The sequence below is a fragment of the Telmatherina bonti genome (assembly GCF_933228915.1).
Source record: "Telmatherina bonti genome assembly, chromosome: 20".
Classification (NCBI taxonomy): domain Eukaryota; kingdom Metazoa; phylum Chordata; class Actinopteri; order Atheriniformes; family Telmatherinidae; genus Telmatherina; species Telmatherina bonti.
Genome location: NC_136618.1, coordinates 17,641,924 through 17,665,790, shown reverse-complemented (window position 1 = coordinate 17,665,790; position 23,867 = coordinate 17,641,924). Strand labels below are relative to the sequence as shown.

The 23,867-nt window shown below is 37.7% G+C and overlaps 1 protein-coding gene across 1 annotated transcript in view; it reads right to left on the bottom strand.

The window, feature by feature from the left end:
• Nucleotides 1-19,336, bottom strand: part of vipr1b (vasoactive intestinal peptide receptor 1b) — a gene marked incomplete at both ends in the record, with an annotated part of 51,312 nt that extends 31,976 nt beyond the window's left edge. Inside the window, 3 exons of the mRNA XM_079259722.1 lie at nucleotides 5,306-5,416; nucleotides 7,140-7,230; nucleotides 19,283-19,336. Of these exons, the coding sequence (XP_079115848.1) occupies nucleotides 5,306-5,416; nucleotides 7,140-7,230; nucleotides 19,283-19,336 (256 nt within the window). The remainder of the gene's footprint in view (nucleotides 1-5,305; nucleotides 5,417-7,139; nucleotides 7,231-19,282) is intronic.
• Nucleotides 19,337-23,867: the final 4,531 nt, after the last annotated feature.

The window sequence follows — 23,867 nt, the reverse complement described above, 5'->3', positions numbered from 1 at the left end:
AGGCGAATGATGTCTCAGTGCCATGAATAATCCTATGCAGACATTGCAGAGGGACGAAGAATCAGAAAACATTTTATTTCCACAGCAGGTGAAACGAGGTCATTTAAATGTACAACACACCTTTCAAAGGTTCTGATGCTTTAACTGAATAAAAACTGTCTCTATCTCAGATTGAGTGTTTTTCTTAACCAAGAAATAGATAAGAAAACTGGAATGAAATCAGCAGGCAATACCAGAGTAACAAATACAGATTTTACCTGCTGAGAGAGAGAGAAAGAGAGACACAATAGTCTAAATTTGCTAGATTTCTTTTTTTTTTTTTTTTTTTGGTGGGGTTGAAAGTCCATCCTCCGATTGCAAAATGTCACAGTTTCCTTGGTCTCTAATTTGCTGGTTGACTCTTGGAGGTGCTAATGCCTCTATGAAGGACATGTGTGTTCAACATGCACAAATAGCTCTGGGGGGATTTTACTGGCTGTTTAAGAGGCTTTTCACACCCACAAAATATGCAAAGGTGAAAGAAAAAAATCCCAAAAACCTATGAAAAAGTGCTGCGGCAAAAAACATTTTAACTAACTACGACAATGAAAGGTGACAGTGTGCAAAATAAAACAAGGCTGAGATGGAGTATATAAACGTGAACTGCTTGCTTGCAGTGTAGCCGAAATTAAGATTTAACACAGAAAATAAGCTGAAACTGATTCCAAATGCAAGATCAATTTAGCATCTTATTCATCTCTTAGGAAGCTTACAGTTATTCAGCACCTGTAAGAGTAAATGTAAGTCTGTCATTTTGTATCCTGGAGTGCTGTCAATGGCCACATTTTGGCACATTTTTCAGTCAGGTAGTAAAAAATGAGAATTGACTTGCTGAGTCACTGAGGCAGGAGCACAAGAGGAGCAGCAGAAAAGCTCTGAGGTGCTGAATGGGTATCCATCACTGCACCAATCTGAAAACGGTGCTCAGAGAGGAAGGAAAAGGGCTTTAAAAGAAGGATTTGGGTCAGGTTGCATTTTCCAATACATTTCACTCTAATGATGTGACATTTAAAAACTGAAGAAGAGATTATGGTACATTAAGATAGTGTTTTTCAACCTTTTTTGAGCCAAGGTACACCTATTCCACGAAAAAAATCACAAAGCACAGTACAAACCAAATTGTTAAAAAATGAGCCGATATTAAGAATTTAAAGTCAATCTTTTCAAAGAGTCTTACACAGTCATCAGATACACACAAGAAAAGGAAATTTTGTGATTTTTCTCTCTACTTTTTAGACCAATTAGGTGCAGTTGGATCATTTCTCATGGCACACCTGATGATCTCTCACAGCACACTAGTGTGCCACGGCACAGTGGTTAAAAAACACTGCATTAAGATACCTAGAGAAAAGCCTTGTTGTTCAAATTCATATTAAATTTAGAGCATTACATTCTCTCTGCCTCAAAAGAAAACAAACATCATGATCCCAGATGAAAGCAGCTACAAAATTATTGTTAATACATGCTAAAAGTCAGTTTTACGGTGGTCATAAGTCGTCATCTCTACAGTTGGAAAATAAGTGAGAAGAGGCAGGTGTGAAACATGGACGACTGAGGTCGTGGGGTCACACAGCAAAGTGACGGGCCTGATACTGAATGCTGTAAATAGTTAAGAATAAAAGAAAAGAAAAAAAGCTAAAACTAAGGGAACACTCTCCTATAAGACCATTGCATTAAAATGTTCTTCATTCATCCATGCTCTACCTTCCCAGTCTCACAAATGTGACTCTCACTTTTATGTGAACGTTATAGCATCACAGTTAAAGAGTTAAAATGACGAAGATGGCAACAAATTAACAGGTGAGTGTCCACCAGGTCCAAGGAGGGCCTGGTGGACCTGGTTTTCCAAGTGTGATGGACACCTCCAGGTAAACGGTGTCAGATATTGTTACTTTAAAAAGTAAAGGACAGGATTACTGCCATGAAAATGTAAGTAGTTATTTTACTGCATTTTTAAGTGACTTTTGGAGTATTTTCAGTTTGTTAAATATCAACACATACTTGCAATTCTTTATGCATCCAGATCAGGGGTCGGACGCAGTCCTGCAAGTGTTTGGAGTTTCTCTGCTGGAACACACATTACACACATCCAACCTAATCAGCAGACTTCCATGGAGCTTGACATGAAACTCGGCACAAGTCGGCTAATTAGTCACTGATATCAGTCAAGTGTGCTGCAGCAGGAAAAATCTGTACACTTGTACGAATGCGGCCCTCGAGGACCAAAGTTGCCCACCCCTGATCTAGATTATAAAGTTAAACAACTTTAAAAAAAAAAAAAAAAAACAACTTCCTCTGAATATACTGACTACTATATTTTATCACAGCTGTTCCATCATACAAAAGCCTACAAGCATGCTAACATAGGCAGGACTGAGTAAAACGGACACAAAGCAAGTCTGGAATTTGTTTCCTTCTTTTGTTTGTGTCGGATAAGCAAAATGCAGAGACTACTACAGTAACCTGCCAAAAGAAACAGACTACTTCTTTGGCAAAGTAACAGACTATGCTAAATTAATGTGCAACATTACTAACTGCCACAAATACATCAGCTGAGGACTCTAATATGTTATGGTACAACAATGTTGGGGATGTTTTAGAGGCATGACAGGCATTTACAATAGAGGCATTTGCAGTAATTTAGTAAACACAACTCACACATGAGTATAGTAGTTATATGCATCCTAGGACCTTATATAACAATATACATTAATATACTCTCATACTTGAACTAGACTTTGGTATTGTTGCACACGTACTTAAACCTGAGAATACTTTTGACAGTATAGTGTTTTTACTTTTAAGCACAGTTAAAGAACTAAATACGTCTTGCAACACTGTGTTAATGTTTGGTTCTTGATGTAAACAGCCGAGGAACACTGAGAAACCTCACTGGGGAGCCAGACGGGGACAAAGAAGTGATGAATTATCAACAGGAAGGCCTTTGTGGGTCTTATTGTTTACTACGTTAAGAGTTTGTGTGAATGACTGTGGACGAGTATTCATGGCTTCATTCAGAAATTTCCTGATGATCTTGACTTCCAAGTCATAATAATTATAATAGATCCATCAGTTTTCAAAGCTTCACAAAGCTACTTTTTTAGGGTCAGCTTGTTTTATTTTTTGTTGGTGCTTGCCACTCATGCATGTTTTTGCATCAGTTATAGCAACTAAAATGCAAATCATATAATCAATCTGTACAAATAGAGTTTATTGATTGATTAGGTTCACAGTCAGTCTGAAGGATGGCTTTCAATACAGAAAGTACAAAAGACAAAGTTTATAACAGCGTGACAGAGTTAGTATTTGCAGAAGGGACATTTTGAATGAATGAATAAATAATACAGAAATGGAAAATCATTTGAAAATACATGAAAATGTATTCCAAACTCATTGCAAGAGAGTGGATCATGTCACTTCTACTGCCAAATAATAGAATAATAATCCTTGAATAATCAGGTTTTCATTCCATGAGATCTGACTTGATCTAAAAAAAAATATACATATAAAGAAATAAAGTAGGTTGCATAATGTTCCTGCAGGTTGTAATTCAGTAGCAGAAGCTGTTGCCATAACAAGAGACAAATCTCAGCATGAACAAAAGCAAGAACGTGCAACACTTTCACACATTTGCAGTAATTTGGTTCCTTTTCTGACTCACCTTTTCTTATTCACATCTTCTATATGCAAATCAAATCTCGCAGTGGAAACCAGTATAATGTCTGGGGTATAAAAAAAACTATCAAAATGCAGCTTCACACCATTTCAACAACATGGACTTTGTCAATCTAGCTTCATTTTTTCTTCCAAATCCTTCAAAAGTCTCTTTTTTCTGTTTTATAAGGTAGGAAATGTGTATTGACAAAAGCCTGACAAGCCTAAAATAAGACGAATGAGGTTTACTGTGAGGTAAAACCAAAATACCAAAGTCAGAATGAAACTAAACTTTCTTTGTTATGACAGCTGAAATTGAAACAATGCTTTTTCTTCTGGTTCAGATGAGAGACGACACAAAAACACATTGATAACTGACACTTAAAAATAATTTGGTCATGGATAATTTTCACATTTTAGAAAAGAGAACCATCTCATGTCATCTCCGTTCTTATCTCTTTACTGGTTTAACTGGACCTTGTTCTGGGTGGTCAACAGTTTGATCTCTTCCCCTTCATATATAAAAATGTTTCTGGGTATGAGTGGACCCCCACATTACCCTTAACATCCTAAACTCTAAGAAGATTGGAAAAAACCTTTCTTGGTATGACGACTCTCGGCTCCGGCTGCAACATTCAGATGGTGGTGCCAGAATTCAATGGGAAGAGCATCCATCCATTTTCTAAACCGCTTAATCCAATGCAGGGTCACGGGGAAGCTGGAGCCTATCCCAGCTGGCTTTGGGCGACAGGCAGGGTACACCCTGGCTCGCCAGTCCATCGCAGGGCCACACAGAGAGACAAACAACAAACAACCACTCATTCACACTCATTCCTTTTAGAGCAACCAATTAACAACCAATTAACCTAACATGCATGTCTTTGGATGGTGGGAGGAAGCCGGAGTACCCGGAGAGAACCCACGCAGACATGGGGAGAACATGCAAACTCCACACAGAAAGGCCACTGACCAAACCCCTCTCCAGCCAAGGATCGAACCAGTGACCTAGCTGTGAGGCCACAGTGCTAACCACTGCGCCACCGTGCAGCCTGGGAAGAGCATAAAAGCATGAATCCACCCTCCTTTAATAAGTGGTTCAGACCCTGCTGGTGGTGTAATGCTGGGGTGATATTTGGGTGTACCTGAGTATTGTTGCTAACCATGTCCATCCATTTATGACCACAGTGTAGCATCTTCTGATGGCTACCTCCAGAAGGACAATGCATCGACTAACTAAGATCTAATCATGTCAAACTGCTGTCCTGAACATGACAAGCTCACTGTACTCCAACAGCCTCCACTAAATGTTACTGTAAAATCAGAGTTGGTAGATTATAATGTAATGTATCAAAAACCAGTTACTCCATAAGTGCTTTCAACCAACTTATTCACCCCATAATAAAGTCATAAATATGTATATGCAGTAGTTTAAAGATTGCAAGAAAAAACAATCTTCTAAACACAGTCCGTTGCGTTTAGCGTGCCAGAGATGTCAAACCAGAGACATGAGAGGGAGTGAATCTGGAAGCAGTAAATTACTGCTGCTTGCCCCCAAAACATATTCATGTATGAAATAATTTAGTACTAGTTGCATTAATGTGAATGATTTTACCTCTCTGTTGGTCACTGAAGTAGCTGAAGTACGTAGGGCATGTTATTGTCACCACCTCTCCCACTCTGGCTGAAGGCCAGCAAGCGATGATGTCCCACATGCCTTGGCAACCTGCCGGGAGAGAACAATAACACGGACATGCCACTGCTTGTGTTGTGACAGACACACACATACACAGATGACGGTGGAAAAATGTGTAATAAACAATGTCCTAAGGTTTGCAGATAACTTTATTTGTTTATTTATTTGAATATGACAGTGTTTTTTGGGATACGGGCAGGTAGGTACACATAGTACAAACAGCAAGTTGATCCAGAAATCAGAGCCCGAATCGTTTCGCCATTTCTTTTTTAACTTTTTTGAAAACAATTTTTTGGATCTTCTTGAATTCTTTACATGAGATGAAAGCTACAACGTTGTGCCTGTTAACGGCACCTTACTCTGATGCATGACAACCACCGCGAAGCTCAGGAAAGTGTGAAAAAACAAAAACACAAGCGATGAAATATCTCAAATTCTGAAGGTCAAACTTACAGGAAATCAAATAGTTTTGAGATTTTTTGTCATTATGTGACACATTGATGCTTCAACTACCATAAAAACTCCAAGAATAGCTAAAAAAAAAAAGAAAGAAAAAAAAAAAGGAAAGCTGTTTCTACACAAGCTGTTCATATATATTCATTTAATGCAATGTGCTGTATGCCTGGTATGTATTCTGCCTTTTTATTAAATTGAGAGCAAATTGAAATAGCACTGATGGAGGTTTATGAGAATAGGTTTTTGAATTATTCATAAATCATAGGGTGTAGGGGTGGGGAGGCAAGAACGGTAACCGCAGTGAAACAGGGCAGGAAACTTTGCTTTTGTTTGTTTTTCAGGGGTGTTTTCGTTTTATTTGGTGGGCCTGTTTAAGAAAATGTATTTTATAGCTCATTTTGCTTTAATAGGTGTTTTTACAGAAGCGTTTTCATTTAAAGTGATTACTGGACTTCCAGCACAAAAGAAGTTGCAGGTTCACTTCCTCTCACAGAAGCAGAGAGTGCACTTATTGTCATCACCGCTGCCCTAATATCATTTTTGTGAATAAAAGTGCTGTATTTGAGGTTAATATATTAACTGAATACTTTGACTGTCAGAAAGAACTTTGCCAAGAAGCATACCAAGAAACCTACGTCCAGGGTATAAACACCAATTTCGGGCAAATTAGTTTTAGTATTTCCTGTTTGAGTCTTCATAGTATAGCAGGAGTGTCTGTTTAACATTATGTACATCATTTAAATGCCAATGTTCTTCAATAAACATTACAAAGTTCAGCTTATAATGAAATTTGTTTGAAAGTTGTGGTATGATCATTTACATTTAAAATTAAAGGTGTTTCTATTATATCCACAACTTTTGCTGATTTAAATGGTCATGAACATGTTGGAATATGACACATAAAATACAGCAGCAGAGACATAAAAATAGTAGAAGCAGATTTCATTTTTACCTCAGAGCTCCTAAGTAACTGGAAACTGAGAATACATATTGATCATTCTGAGGAAGCATTAATAGCCCCTAAATTAACACATTCATTTTTGAAAGTGTGGCTTTCAAGGCTAAAAGTCATATGTTATGACAACAGTCAGCTGCAGTAGGCTCAGCATAAGTAAATTATGTGTCTGAAAAATATGTCTGAGTTTCTGATTGCAGCAATACTACTTTATCTCCAAAGTTCCACGCTGCATGGCTGTACCTTGCTATTCATTCTCTCTTGCTGCCTCCAATTTTCTCTAAAAAGGCTGCTGCAGACATTAAAGAGCTTCAGAGATGAAAAAGGGTTGTCGAGAGTGACCTGAAGTGACGTTCCCAGAGGTGCTGTTTTCGCAGCGTTCTTTCTCCAGCTCAATCTCGTTCACCACGTCACACATCTGAACTGATACTACCTGCAAAGGAGGGAGGAAGTACACCAAAGTGTCAGAAACGAAAGAAAAAAAAAAAAAAAGACATTTTAATCATTTGAAGGGATCTGTAATCACTAGTTGGGGGAGTTAGGAAGGCTGTATGACACACACACAAAAAAGACATTTATCATATACTTGTGTGGCCTCTCCCATTGTGCGTTTCCATTAGAATAAATCTCTTGCTAATAATACAGCTAAAAACGCTCAGAAATGTTGTCAATGTGTGAAATCCAAACAATGCTCCTTCTTAAAAGGGAAATGGATGCTATCGCACAAATGGACAAAAGAAGTGGAGGAGGGAGCCGCTGAGTAATCTGCTGCGATTGTTCATCTGTGTCAACAGTAGCTGAAAAATGTGGGCTGACAGCCGTTGGCGGAGAGCCACTGGGCCAATGAAAACGTGTAAGATGTGCAACAAAAGCTTGAGAAGGTCAGAGGAGATGAGCAGAAAGAAGGAAAGAGAAGTCAGCATGAGGCAGAACGTCTTTATGAACTCTCTGGGAGCAGCTGCATCCTGCTACAATACTTACTGCACTGAGAGCAGCGAATGTCATGATGAGAGGAGTGATGTGGTGCAAAGCCCATGATGTGTGAGCAAATTTACAGCTCATGTTCTCTAATTGGTCCTTACAGATGTCTTTAAAGTCCATTTCATGAGCCCCAGCTACCCTGAAGCTGTCACTGCTCTCCTCAGGCGAGACAAACACCCCAACGGCACAATCATGGGAGCATGTACGTGATATTATGGATGAAATGGCTTCATTATTAAATTATATACACATATAATTTACATTAAAGTACCTGCAGTCCAGTGTTAGTTGAAATGACAACATGATGTTTCACATCTTCAGTTAAAGATTGCCATCAAGTCACCAGACAAAATGTCAGAAATGAAGGCAATTATGGGGTGTTTCTAAATGTTTTTGTGACAATTGATGCAGTTTATGAGCTGCTTACAGATGACTAGTGGCTGAGAGGAATCTTTGTCATTGTGTTCCAATAAATCACAGAGTCTAAACTTTCTCAATTGAGGTCCAGCTTTGGTCACAAACATAAAAAAAAAGGAAAGAGAAAACTGTATTGTTGCTTTTTTCTGTTTGTTTTGGACAAGAATAATCAAAATAAATGTATTTTAGCAAAAGGTTGAGATATAAGTTAACAATAACATAATGACAGAGATATAACAAACACTTAGTTTGAGTTTCACATACTCAAACCGATTGGTAGAGATGCCAGGTTATTTCCACAATTTCTTTTTTAAAGACATTCATCATAACTACAACAAATTTATCACTACTAAATGGTAGACCAGGCTCTTAAAAGATTAAAGTGCAAATTCACAGATAACATTAGAAATAATTCATGTCTATTTCCTGATTTGCAACCATTATATTTAATATTTTGGCCAGCTCATAAAACAAATGCTGTATTCTGGTTGAGCTATTTGATCCTGACATAGGACTGATAACAAGCACTTGCAACATTTTAAACAAATGAGAAAAAGTTCATTTTTGGTGCAATTATTTCCTGTGTCCACGGGCAACATGGGAAAGCACCAATCTCATTTGTTTGATTAAAAAATATGTTGGTTTAATTTTTTTATGCCAATGTTGTCAACTATTCCCCAAGGACAAAGTATGACAAGTAGAATGGTAATATCTACGGATCTGCCTCGCCGTCTCAGAGCAGAAAGCAATCAGACTTCTGCAACTACTTTTGCTGTGCTCACTCCTACAGTAGATAAGCTTTTACACACATCCAGTGGTGCTGTTGTCATCAGATTTCCAAATATGTCAAAAATGTTAGTCCTTAAATGTGAGTCTTCATTGGTGTTGTCATGGTGGTACGTATGATGACTTTGTGTGGAATTTCAACATATTTGAACCTTTTTATATGATAATAATGGTAACTGCTGTGATTTGTTGTGAAAAAATCCATAATGGGAAGGAAGTTTAATCATACCTACATTTTCTGAAGACTTTTAAACAAGAAAAAAAATATCCACAGACAAAAGAATTCCTGATATTATAGGTGAAAAACATGACAGCATTTATAAACTACAGTTAGCTTATAGTGCATCAATCTCTCATGATATAAACTCTGCTTCATAAGACAAAACAGATAACATGATTGATATGATGATAACATGCTTGATGCAAATCTACCTTACTGATGCGACAGTTATGCTTCAGAAATATAAAGATAAAAAAATGACCTAAATAACTGATAACAATAAAGACTGTTTTCTGCCATGGTGAGAGATGAGGAAAGGAACAAGCTGACAGAACTCAGCATTGCTTTGCTGATTTCAAGGCTGAACTTTTGCTTAGTTGCAGGGAATAAATGAAGAAATAACAAACTGTCATGAGAAGCTCATCATAACCCAGAATTATCAGGTAATTAATGCTTAGTAAAAGGTCCTTTAACCCTCCGTTGATCCAGAGAGACAGCTTGACTTCTGACTCATCAGTTTTCTTTGTTTCTGTATGTGTTCACTTTCCCTCAAACCATAGTCTACATCAGGGATCCTCAGTCCTGGTCCTCGAGGGCCGCTGTCCTGCAGGTTTTCCAGGTGTCCCTGCTGGAACACACCAGACTCAGACTCAGACAAGCTCTGCGCATGTCTGCTAAATACGCACTGATGTGAATCAGCTGTCTTGCAGCAGGGACACTTGGAGAGCCTGCAGGACTCCGATCCTTGAGGATCAGGATGGAGGATCCCTGGTCTGCATGTTGCAAACTGCAGAATTAGTCCATTAGAAAGATCCAGGCGTCTCAGTGGATTGTACTATTCATATGATCATATGAGCACCAGCAGACTGAAAGCTGAGGAATACATTGCATTTCATAATTTACAACCATGGGGTGTGATGCTATGTGATTGAGATTTGGGCATGCATTCAAATGAACCAATTACACACTTCCTGGCGAGAATGGGCTTAAAAGCACGAGGACTTTGATCTCTGAGTTCGATTTTATGAATATTGATTTCAGCCACTGGTGTTAGATTCTGCCAAGTATTCGGTCATATGTAAAATAAATCTAATTACAAACCACCTTCAATATTGTTAAGGTTTTTTTTTTTCCTCTTTTCCTTTTTTTTATCTGTCAGTGTAGATTTGAAACAAGAAGTTGTTGCATGTGCAACTTGTGTAAATTTGACAGACCCTGCACATACATAACAAACCATGTCATATCTAACTTCTACTTTCCACTCTTCCTTCTTAGAGATTAGCTCATTGCCTCGTTCACCTTCTCCCTGCAAGGAGGAGGTCATTCTGACACCATCCACAACTGTTCACGGGGATCCATGCCAGCGACTGATTATAGCTGAAAATCCAGCTTATCTGAAGTAATAGCTCCAGCACTGCTGGGAGGTAGAAGTTTAATCTGAGGACAGCATCTGAGCAGGGCAACATGCATGCAGGAGGACTCTTTAGTTGGGCAGACCTTTCAGTAACCTTATTTTTGATTAGCATCAAAGAAACTGTGGGTCAGTAAAACAATAGAGCTGTAATGGGGGGATTTAGTTTTGGACGCCAGGTAAAGATGCTATCATCAGGGGGGGAAAAAAGGAAATATTCGGCTACCTAATCCATCTATTTTTATCTGAGGCATTAAAAAGGAAAGACATGCCACTTCAGGAACCCTGAACTAGAAAATGTGTAGGACCTCTATTATACACATCTCAGTTTCCTTTCAATAAGCAAATCCTTTGCCAAGCAGGAAACCCATTCTAGCTAATGCTGTTGTTGCACTGACAGAAACATACAGAATAAAAAAGGGGCACAGGATCAGTATTTGAAGTGTGCATTACCATGAAAGCTAAAAAAGGGTGAGCAGAATGAATAATAGGAGTTATAAAACTGTTCACACAGCATGATTTCTCAGGGGAAAAGTTCCTTTTTGAGCACTCCTGGAAATGTGCAGTTGTGAATCATGTTTCCTCCTAAGAAGAAAACCAAGAAAATGAACATTTTTTTATCCAAACATCAAAGTGCTGATGATGATTTGTAGAGGAATTGTGGTCCTTGAACTTTTTATTTTCTTTCCTTTGAGTCTGGTAGAGTTCTGACAGCACTGGTGCATCCATAAGCATAAAAAGTAATACTGCTGAATGTATTTCTTTTGTTCACTGCAGAAGACTGAATGCTAAATGATCGTGACAGTCAGAAGCATGCTGTAGAGGGATTTTCACAAGTTAAACTTGTTGTGATGGTGAGGACATTGGGTGGAATGATTGCATGAGAGGCTTCAGTGATGCTGTTTTCATGCAGACATCGTTAGATTACACAGGCAGTCGGTCAAGTCGTGTCTACATGCTGGTTGAAGTGACTGCAGAGGCCAGATAGTGTGACAAACGCCACAGTGTGCTCTCAGTGTGTATTACGTCACAAACTGAACTGTTTATCATAGGTTTGTTTGTTATTGCAAACATATATGGAAAGCAGTATGTGGGCTGTCGAGAAGTAGATGCTGTTTTAAACTATTGAGACTTTTTTTATGCCATTGGATGTAATGCTGAATTTTCACAACTGGATCATTTCATCAGCTGGTTCTCTTGGTAGAAAGGAAAGGCCTGAACCTATGTCTGTGTTCCTTCATTTGATCACCTGAGTTCTACATCTAAAATACATAACAAATAACATATAACAGAAAACAACCCAGTTTGAGGTTGGTAGAGGTTAATTTGGAAGGGTTTGTTTTGGTAAATCCCAATCTCTGTTGCGTTTTTGCAAACAAAGAAATCAGAAGTTGCAAAGAACCCCAATTTAAAGATGGTTGCATCCAGTATCACCCGTGTCCAACTGCTGTCTTTATTAGATAACTTTCTAATATATTTTGTATCTACTATGTTTCCAGTGTAGCATTGAGTTGGTATGGATATTACAACGTTAAGGAGGGGTCGTTTGTGGAATGTTGCTTTAATATGTGTGGTTTATTAATCATTATCTTCCAACCTGGCTGCTGTTTTAACCGTACACTTTTTAGAGTGGTACAGTTTACAGTTGGTTCATAAGTTGTTCTTAATTTTATTAATTATGATGTAGTAGATGGTAACAAAGTGACTATCTTGGAGGTGTCTAATTTTTCCAAGTCGGTGAAGCTGAAACGCCATTTTGTTCATGGAAAGTTGGCATTCCAGGCAGTTGGAATTAGGAGGCAACTGGGACACATAACTTTTTCCATTTCTGGCACAAATTCCTTTGGAAAAGTAATTTCAAACTCAGCTTGAATGTAAAACTATACTGGGACCCAAATAGAAGACCCCCGCCCCCCCTCCGCCTTGGAGGTATCAGATAGTCTAGCACCTGTCCCAGTTTTTGCTTGTGGACATCCAAATAACTGTGCATTGACATGGGCCCACTAGTTCAAACGGGGGGATACAGAAGACACACAATATCAGCATAAAATATGCAAATGATGTCTTAGTGTTAGCATGTTTTGCACATATAGCTCCAAATCCTCATAATTCCTCATTCGTCATCAATTAATTTAAAAATGTGCTTGTAGTAACCTCTTAAACTGGTTTTACAGGGAATTTTAATAACAACAGCTGGTAAAATATTTCACAATGTGATAGATTTTATACATTACATTACACACTGCAGTACTTCTGGGCTTTTTCTTAACAAGCTGAAAGAGAAAAGCTGCTGATGTAGCTGCCTACCTGATGCAGCTCTAACTTATTCACTCATTCTGGTTTCCTCCAGCATTTCAGAAACTACATCTTCAGCATCGGACCAGGTCAGCTTCTCCTCTCATGGCTGCAAAGTATCTTGGTTAGACAACTTTTTAAGCAGATAGAGGTTTTTTTTGTAATCTTTTAAAACTGGATTTAAAAAAAAAAAAATAGAATATTTATAGGTAAATAGTGCAAACATAAACATGACTGATGGTTTTCATTTTTAATCATTTGTGTTAAGCACCGTTTGCATGCAATTTCCATATTCTGGGCTCCTTTTCTCCTCTCACCATCTGCAAAGCTGGAATTTTCTGAGAAATGTTTGCACATGTTCAGTCAGAGTTTTTGTTTACATGTGTGTTCATTTTAAGGTCAAGTTTCACTGTCTAGATGTTTTACAGGAGGAATGACATAAACCAAATTCCAGCCACAGCTCGTGCATGCCAGGGATTTCCATTAGACAGAATGATTTAAAACAGAGCATCCGTATCAGAAACTGAAAACACTGTTATTCCACTCACACATGACAGCAGAAAGGCTCTGTTTTCCATCTGTCCGTCTGGTGTTGCAACACAAATTTCAATCTGAAGTCTCTAAAAATACTATAAAAGACATAAACAGAAGAATCCTGATATAAAGTCCCTCACTAGGGAGGAAAACAGGCGTGATATTGGAACGTGTCCAAGTCTTAAGTCTTTAAGCTTCTGGGATAAAGCTTTATTCATTGAAACATGGCGAATCGTTTTATACTCCATACAGGCTTGTATATCATAAATAGAGACAAAAAGAGTCACCAGTGATAAAAACGAGCCCCAAAATTCACAAAATGGACAAATTCTTAAACCCAGGAAGAAAAGCTCAAATAAAAAAGGTATGATGGGATCTTGATTGTGACTTTTGCATTAAAATTCAGGCGGCAAAATGAAGTGCCTGCCACCTGATGCTTAAAAACATGTCAATATTATCTGTAGCTCGGACAGCTCGCCCACTAAGACCACTGTGATGGGCAATGAATTAAACTGTCACTTCCAAAATATGCTGATGATAAGTAGATCCTTGCAATGCCTTAGAGACAAACATGTACGCAGACTGCCTTGGTTAGCAAAACATCTCATAAATACCTGTCAGCGCTCAGTTTGTTTTCACACAGCTCATCACAAGAGTTAACAGGGCCCCGCTTCAGGTTTGTAGTGATTGTTGCCATTTGAAATGGCTGACAGCTTTGCCTTGTTTGAGGACAAGATGATAATAAATAAAAAATGAGAAAGGCTGACAAGGTGAAGATGAAGGAAGAAGCTTGTGTTTGTGCGTGGCCAGAGAAATGTGTTTGAAGTCCTTTTTTCTGTCTGACTTGGGAGGAACACATGCAGGCTTTTGTTGTTTTCTGTGGGTTATATAAACCAGGGAGCGAAATGTGTGGATGAATTAAAGAGCAATCTTTACCAAGCAGACAAGCACAAACACAAGAAATGTGTGTTGTGCTGAAACAATAACAAGAAATGTGGACATTATACAATAATACATATACCTGCATATTACAAATTTTTAAAAAAGTGCATTTCTAGTTAATTGTGCTTTGCCAATAGATTATTAAAGAAATCAATATAATCTTCAATTCTGCACATGACATTTGAAACAGAACCAGAGGCTTAATTTATCAAAGATCTGGGAAAACCAGCCCCCCCCCCGACTGTGCATAACATCACCTACGAAGTTAATTAAGATTTTTTTTATATCTTATTTGTTTAATCTGTGAACCAGACTGTTTTTATTTGGCTCCAGCTGAACAGACTAGATTTTGGATGTTAGTGTAGGTGTTTATTAAATGCTGATTTAATTAAATCCTCATCTGGATTTTCACAGGGTTTCTGCCAATTATAATATTCTATTTTCTGCTTTGGGAAGCCATCTTTCACTTCCCCATGAAACAATTTCACAAACCAAAACAAACGTCCTTGAGAACTAACATCTGTCTATTTGCTTCCTGGAAGATAAATTAAAACAACTTTACTGCACACATTTACTGAGGCAGCACTTTCACCACCCACTTTCAGCCATGTGGCCGACTGTTACTGCAGCTTTTCTCACAAATATGATGAGTTTAGAGTCTAAATACGTTTACATAGTACCGTTCAAACATCTGACCTGTTAAAAGTTCTCTTAGGAGCTTGAAATGCAGGTAATGGCGTTATTTTTCTCGGTTATTTTTCTTAATAATAAAATATTTTCAATTATTACTTATTAAAATATTGTAACTTGTGATCGTTAGTAAGTGTGCCCTGCATTCTTCATATTTCAGACCTCACCATGATATTTTAAGCCTGAGCATGTGCTTTTGATTTCTGTCCCTAAATAAACAATGTTAATTTCTCAATCCAATCTAGAAATGATAACATTAACATATTGCAACTTGCAAAATGACATCTGTGGCTGTGACAGTGGCGTTGTAGAAAGAATATTAGGTCTGAAACATGATTACTTTCTCGATCTAACCTGGTAATATTAATGCCTGAACTCAAACAGGAAGTTACAAAAGTGTTTTAGTGAAGCTTTGTTGTGCTCCTGATGGACTGTAAGAATGTGACCCAAATGTCATTCCTTTTGCATTTAGAAGACTTTGTGTTTCCATGTGGAGCGGTGACATGACATATTTCCTTCCTGCTGCTGCCTAGTTTCTATTGGATGTCCCCTATTGGTGATTGGAGGACTTGTTCAAAAGACAGCATGATAACCTACAGTATATATCCTTTTTATGCTAGCTATGGTAAAGCTTTTATTTAGATTAAACACTTTTAGGTTTTATCATGTTTAGAAAGCTGCTTCGAAGTTTTCTCCATTGTGCATGATTGCTTGGCTGCAATCCTTGCAATAAATCAGTAAGTACTCACTTATAGCATGTAAAATGTTAAAGTGAAAGGTTTTGCATGTATGTGGTGCTACTACTACTAGACTCAACAATATGCAGGGGTAAAATTATGCTGATCTTAGAACTTGGAGAAAGAATAACAATAAGCATTTTTCTGAAGTCTTGTCAAAAGTATAAGTAGCTTTTCTTCAAACTCATATATCAAAAGATATAAAATATGAAATATATAATCTATGCTCCTGAAACCAAATTAACCTCCTGCTGTTTTGATAACATTCAAAGTAAATGCTAATGTAAACTTTATCAGCAAATAAACATGCATTACATAAATTAACTGACTTTCATCTGGAAGTCCAGAATTTGCCTCCAAAGAGACACAATCTTTCATGTTATTTCACCTTGAACAAAGTGCTTCACATTTCCTGTCATTTCTGTTTTGTTTTGCCTTTTTACTTTTTTGTTTGATCTTTTTTTTTTTTTTTTTTTTTTTTTTTTTTTACCAAGAATCAGTTTTGGTCAGATTTTGGCACAAAACTTAGGTTAGGTAGAGGAAAAGATCTGTTATAAAATATTGCCCTCCAGCATGTTTCTCTGTGCAATATGGCGAGGTAGGAGAGGCTGGAAATGTTACATATATATATATATGTATATTGCAGATGATACACTGAACTGATTTCTATGTATATATTTGTTGAAATAAACTCTCCTTGAGGACTGTAGAGGAAAAATGCCTTGATGTGCTTATCCAGGAAGAATAATAGGAAGAAAAGGTTGAGGAATGCTGATGTGCGCGTGAACTGGACTAAAAATCAGTGGCAACAGGTCTTGTAGATTGTTGAATCCTCCTCAGAGCTCAAGCTTCAACTCAGATGAGACAATGCAGGATCAACTTCAGAGAAAATTAAACAGAAAGCAGAAAACAATCATAAAGGAGCTTTGGAACATTTCAAGAAGCCTGGAAACTTACTCCTGAAAACGACTTCAGAAAATGACAAGAAACCTTGTCTAAGGATGAAAATATTCATACCAAATATTCTGAGAACTATAAAATGTCTTTTTTTTTTTGCCTTAAATTTCATATTCCATTTATGTTTGCATGTGCTTCAGTAAATCCTTTTTCCTATTTTCCTGAGAACATCAAAAGAAGTGACAGGCGACTCAAGATTTTCACTCAGCATTTGTGTAGAGCAATTTCTGCAGTTTAAGTCTGTACAAACGTGACTGAATTCACATTTTAGGGTTTTTATATCAACACTGAGCAAACACAAACTGGAGCATACAAGATGGATGAGCTGATCTACATTCACCGTGTGGTGTTTCATTCAACAGGTTGCTAAGTTTCAGATTGATGCTAATGCTGCCTGTCTCATCTGTCACCTCTTTGAATCTGAAGCTGTGTGCAAAATTCGATCTTATCTCTGCAGTGGCTGACGATGGATTAGCTGCTGCTTTTGGGTGCATAGAGGACTACATTCGATAAAAAAGAAAAAAAAAAGCTGACTTTTTATGAGCAAAGAAGTGCTGATAAAGATTTGTGTATGAGAGATTATAAATGCACATTTGGAATAACTGATAACAAACATCCAACATCTTACTTCAAAACACTTATAGCCTCTTAAAGAAGATGGAAAATACACTATTTTAAGTTATAATTTGTGATAATCTGTTATTTCAAGCTACTGATCTAAACTTTCAGCAACCATCCATCAGAGAAATTTGAATCCTTGGGATCGTTGGACAGAAAATCACCCACAAGCACATGAACGCACAATCATCTGCTTCTGGTGTTTATCAGATGGTTTCGTGTTTTTAAGGAAAGGAGAGCAGAAGTCATTATAGCCCACCCATGCTGCCCTCCTCCTTCTCCACCTCCCATTTGCTTTGTGTTAAATCGATAACAGTGACATCCAGCCACTAACATGCACTTTTTAACCACTTATGGGATTTTCTACACAGCTGTCAAGACCACATTTCTTCACTGGATGTATTGATGAAACATGTCAGGGTGTGTTATTGTACAGCAGCTAAAGGAACTTTGTAAAAAGGACACCCTACAAAACGCCACTACAGTGTGTCTACAAAGGACATTTGTGGTTGATCTAAAGCATCGGGACATCTGAGATCTGTCAAAGGTGAGGACAGAGAAATCATCACACACACTGTTAGACGTCAGCCATCTATTTTCTTAAAAGGGTTTCCAATGGAAGCATTATTGAAACCAGAGTGTCAGATGTCGCAGTAATTATCAGTAAGGTTGCTTCTTAGAAGCAGGCTCTTCTTTGCTTTTGTCACAAACATTTGTTAAATAAAAATAGATAAGTCATTTTAACCTTGATGAATGAAATTGCACTCAATACTGACAGCAGTGCACAGTAAGAGGAACAGCATGAACTTAAACATTTGTGAAAGAACAAAGAAAAAGTCATTTGCTCTTGATGCGTCGAATGGACAAGATAAACACAAAACCACGCAGAGCAGTAAATTGTCTTATATTATTACCAGCTGGATGGTTTTAGTTTGAGGTGTAGAGTGCTGTTCACTTAATCTCAAAGACTGTAATTTTAAAAACAAAATGTTTGGGGAAAAGCCAGGGTGAATGTGTTTCTGTCCTAAATCTCCCTACAGCATCACACTGGAAGGCACGCCGAGATGCTCAAAGCTGTTGATTCAATTACAGAAATCCACAGAGAGCACAGGTCGTTATAGTAACAGTGTGGTCCACTTTAATCACTATACTTTACCTCAGGGGGCAAAAAAAGAAAATAAATAAAATTACAGTTCAAATGTAGCTCAAAATGATCACAAGACCTGACAAAGGCTATTTCACTTCAACCTACTTTCAGATGTCAGCATATACTACTGAAACTTCATGTACCATACTATATTATCTGAAGCCATATATATATATATATATATATATATATATATATATATATATATATATATATATATATATATATGTGTGTGTGTGTGTGTGTGTGTGTGTGTGTGTGTGTGTGTGTGCGTTGAAAGCAGGGCTGTAGGATTGAAGCAGTTAAACAGATTACTTTTGAACACACAGAATCACAATTTATTCTGTGTCTGAGTCCCTGTTTAAGGCTTTATGGCCTTGGCATAAAAAAAAACTCATTTGAATGGCTTTTACTTTTAAAAATAACCCTGTTTTCAGACTGGTTTTGTTCCAAGCTCTGGAAAAGAATTTCACCTTCACTGATGAAAATATGTTTCAAAAGTCAGTTATTTACCAAGAGAGTAAAGCTTTTTTTTTCCAAGTAGCAATACTATTGTACAGAAAATACTTCAAAGTTCAGTTAATTATGTAAAGATGTTGTATTGGTCTCTTCTGATGCGGCTGTAATGAAGACTATTTGTGAGGGAAATGACTAGATCTCTCGGGTAAATGCTACTGTTTTAAGTCAAACCTATACAAAATATATACTCAGAAATATTCTTTGTATATTTTATGCTAACAAAAGACTTACTTTTGGCAGACACCCGTACAGCAGAAGAAGACAAAGCAGCTGCGAAGGATCCATCCTGTCTCCCGTGCTTGGTGACGATTTACGCAGTAAGAAGTTTTGCTGTTGCTTCTTGATTCTGGCAAAATCCCTTTCGTATTTTTGAGCACGTGTATTGAGACTGAAGTTGTGTGTGTGCGTGTGTATGTCTGTTCAGTTGTGTGAGGTGAACTGCTGCTGCCGCTCCATCGGACTGCGCTCCTCTGTGCGCTCCTATGTGCGCTCCTCCAGCTGGAAAGCTGCATCTGCTCCACCGTACCGCCTCTTGGCCATTCACTACTCCACACCGCCCGTCCTGCCGGAGCGCTAACAAGCCTGTCGGCCTGCTGCTAGTGGGAGAAAGGTGTCGGTCACAAAGCCACTTATGTATTCTTGTGTTATCTCCCTGTCCTCCGACTCGTTTTATGCGATTTTTTTTTTTTTTTTTTTTTTTTTTTTTTTTTTTGTTTGTTTGTTTTACAACAGACACAGACTGAAGAGCCTGAAGCAGAGTCTGATGCTTATTTCGTCTGAGGCGCAAACACCCATCGCAGTTATGGATTTAATATGACAGGTAGAATAAACCTGTGTGGTGGAAGTAACTCTGGATGTTTGGGTCTTTGAACTCCTCCAAGATAGAAGTCATTAACCCTTATAGCTCCTAACTTCCCCTTAAACCAAAGAGTTTTACATTATCGGGATTCTTGACGTTTTGGGCTATCTAAATTTAAGTTAAATCATATCTTAGAAAGACATTTTCTGAATTTAGATGTTCATCCCACTGACTTCATTCCTACTATGGTTCATATGACTTCTGAGTATTTTATACTAAAAAGAGTCAAACACTGCAGATATTCCCCTTCAGATGACTTTAAAGGTGCAGTGTTGAAAAATATTGTTTGCATTCAGTTATATATATGTATATGTTATATATTGTCTGTCCAAAAAGCTGTCTGTCAACCATTAAAAAGAAGGAAAAGAATTTGAACTTTTGCTGCAATGCTTCAAACTGAATTCCTACAAATACTTCATAAAACCCAGGTTAGAAATGTTTGATCTCTTTTATCTCTGTTTTTGTAGTTGTGTTTGTCATAAAGAAGGAACAGCACAAAAAGCCAGAGTCTCTAAAACTGGAAAACTGAAACTGAGATGGTTTTTTTATGTCCATTTCTTGGTTTGCATTTTGACTCTCCAAATAAAATAACAAACCAAAACTAATCAAAAGAATTTATAGTGAATGACTGAACTCATGCAAATGTTTTCTTCTGTTCTACACTTCACCTTGATACAATGTAATCCCCAAAGTAAACCCAAACCATGATGAAACTCCATCTATTTTGTTTTTTAGCTTCACTTCTTAAACACGTTTCTTTCAGATAAAATCATCTTGTCCGTACTTCTGCTTTTTGAAGTATTGAACAAATCTTCTGCATCAACCAAATCAACAATGTGGCATGAATAATACTGACCTGCATCATGTCATGAGATGCTCTTTTTTTCCTTATTTAAATGAGTTTTGGTTCAGTAATGGCCTTCATTTAAAAACAGCATGATGGGAAGGGGTCAGAGAAAGAGAGGGGAGGGGGGGTGACATGCAGCAGAAGGACATGAGCCATGACTTGAACTCTGGCCAGATGCAACTTTATGTGAATCTACAACTTCCCATCTCCAGTTCAGGGTTAGTTTTATTCTCTTATCAGACCTTTGCACGCACATTTTCATGTAAATTCAATACGAACTAAACATGCTACCTCTCCTTTTCATCCACATTGTTATTTTAATTTGAAGTTTCTCTCAGGTTTGAAATGACTTCTAGATTCTTAGCAAAAAACACAAAGGACATGAACCTCTCTGACATCTGCCACACGAAATCATAATCAAGCTCCTACACTCACTATGTGAGCATCAGAAGCACAGTGAGCTTTCATAATCACTCACAGTAACTTGGTGGGGCACACTGACATATACCTGAGCATGCTAATAAGTAAAGCCCTGGATGTATGCCTCTTATGTCTATAATCCATCTTTAATGACAGATTCATTTTTACAACCTTACAAATGAATAAAGAAATCATGGAACAATAGCTACGACATGAAGCTGGAGATGCAGACGACACAGAAGAACAGAAGCAGAGCGGTAAGGGTGCCTACTGTCCACAAGCAGCAGCTCATTAGCCTAATGTGGTAATGAAGCAGTCTGTTGTGTCACAGGGGTAAGATATATATATAAAGAGACATCTACTGAACAGTTGCTTGCAGAAAGTCCATTACCCAAATTGCATTGGTTCGTCATCTTACAACTGCAAATGTACAAAAATGGAAAGAGCGTCATCTTAAATAAGAAAATGATAAATGGTGTGCACTGACATGACATGTTTAGCCTCATCTAAGTGCTTTGCATTGTTTGTTTTTTTTTCTTTCATGCAGTGCAGACACGCCGAACTGAGGGATACACTCTTGCTGCACCTTCATACCCACCTGTCCTCTGCACTCCTCTCCTGCAGTCCCACAAACACACACCCCTTCCTCCATCCTGACTGCAGCGTTGCACGTCCATCATCTATAGTTGTTGTCCCACGCTCATGTCGCTGTCACAGCTGATTGACTACCACTCACAGCTGACTGGATCTCCCAGCTTCCTCCTCTGTCTCTGTGACTGACTTAACCCTGCCTAACATCTCTCTGCATGAGCACATCCATGAATATTGATGAACAAATAACACAGCAAAGAATAAATCTCCACAAAGAGCTCAGACATGTTTTATTTCTGCTCCTTTTGGTTTTTGAGAGGTGGCAAGATATTTTTGGTCTGTGGCTTCACTTTTTAGTGAAGTCTAAAATGAGTTTGAATGTTACGCTGCTTTTCCCTTTTCTTTAAAACATTTTTTTTCTGCTGTAATGGCCGTGTGTTGCAGAAGACTCATGCTAGTGTGGAAGCATGGAAAGGTGGAAAAAAAGTGATAAACTGTTATTCGACTAAACCAAAACCAAAACTGCTGCAGCTGGACAAAAAAGATTTTAAAAAATCTCTAACATGAAGAACAGCAAGTGAGAGTACAGACCTGGGCATAAACCATCTGACAAGTGGAGACAAGGTAGTTATTTACTGAGGAAGAGGGCAACTTGCAGCATGTGGTAATCATGGCCGCAAATCAACTCCCACCTAAGACACGTGTGTGTGTGTGTGTGTGTGTGTGTGTGTGTGTGTATTTAGAGAGAGAGAGATGTAGAAATACATGCATGGATAAAGCATGAGTAGTTGTAGACATAGAGTACATGAAACGTACTAACCCAGCTCTATATGTATATATATGTATATATATATATATATATATATATATATATATATATATATATATATATATATATATATATATACATATATAATTTTATGTCTTTTTATGTCTTTACAAAGAAGTATTTACAGTTCAGACGTCTCTCATTTCGTTCTAAACATATTACAAAAAGCAGCGTTTGTTGTGAAAGAGATTTTTTTAAATGAAAATTAATCTATACCTTCTTATTTTGCCGGACTGCAAACAGATCTAACCTTTTATCAAGAGAGATGCCTTGAATCAGTAGACCATGGAAAACTAAAGGACTGCCACAAAGGATTTTCATCTCGGTAAGGTCAAGAGTCTTTCGGTCTAGTGAATTAATCCTGGGCTACCTCCATGTGCGAGGACACGTCAGCGCTAAATAGGCAATCAGTGAATGTTTTCTTACAAAGAGAATTTAACTATGCTCAAGGTTTTGAGGACTGAAAATAAATATTGACTATAAACATCTTTTTAAGTAAGTTGCTTTTGCATGATTTGAACTAAAAATGAGAGTGGATTGAGCTCCACAACAGAGCTGGGTTAGTACGTTTCATGTACTCTATGTCTACAACTACTCATGCTTTATCCATGCCTGTGTTTCTGCAAGGGTCACTGTGCATTCATATGATGTAAATTTCATCATTCACACTGATCTTTGTGTAGTTTTCTCTGTATGAAGTCCACATGCGAGTTGTGCATATGTAGTGTAAGATTTAATGATGTCATTTCAAATTCTATAACATTAGGTAATTTTTTTCCCAGCAAGCTGCTGAGACATTCTTTCCTGAGGAAACGTCATGAATGTGCTCTTAATTAACTTCCACCCCTTAAGCTAAGTTAGTACATCTACATCCATCCAACTGCAGATAAATTTGTTTCAAAAGCAAAGGGGGAATGAATGTAGGCTATTTGTTTGATTACTTTACTGTAATGCAATACAACCTTTGCTAAATATGTAAATGAGCTCCATATGAATTTGGCTTCTCTTCTCACCCTTTGATTATGATCTGTTGTCACCATTCACTGGCTAGTTTCTGACCAAGAAACTGGACATGCTGGATTGTGAAACATGCAGCTTGTCACCGCAGAGCACACTTACAGAAAACACAAACTGGTCTTTTGATAAAAGCACAAAGAACGCAAAGATAAATCCTTCTATTCATGCTGAAGGACATAAATTGTGTTCTTTGTCATCTGCCCAGTTATTTATTACATTACGAGGGTTTTTTTTTAATGCCAACCCTATGTGG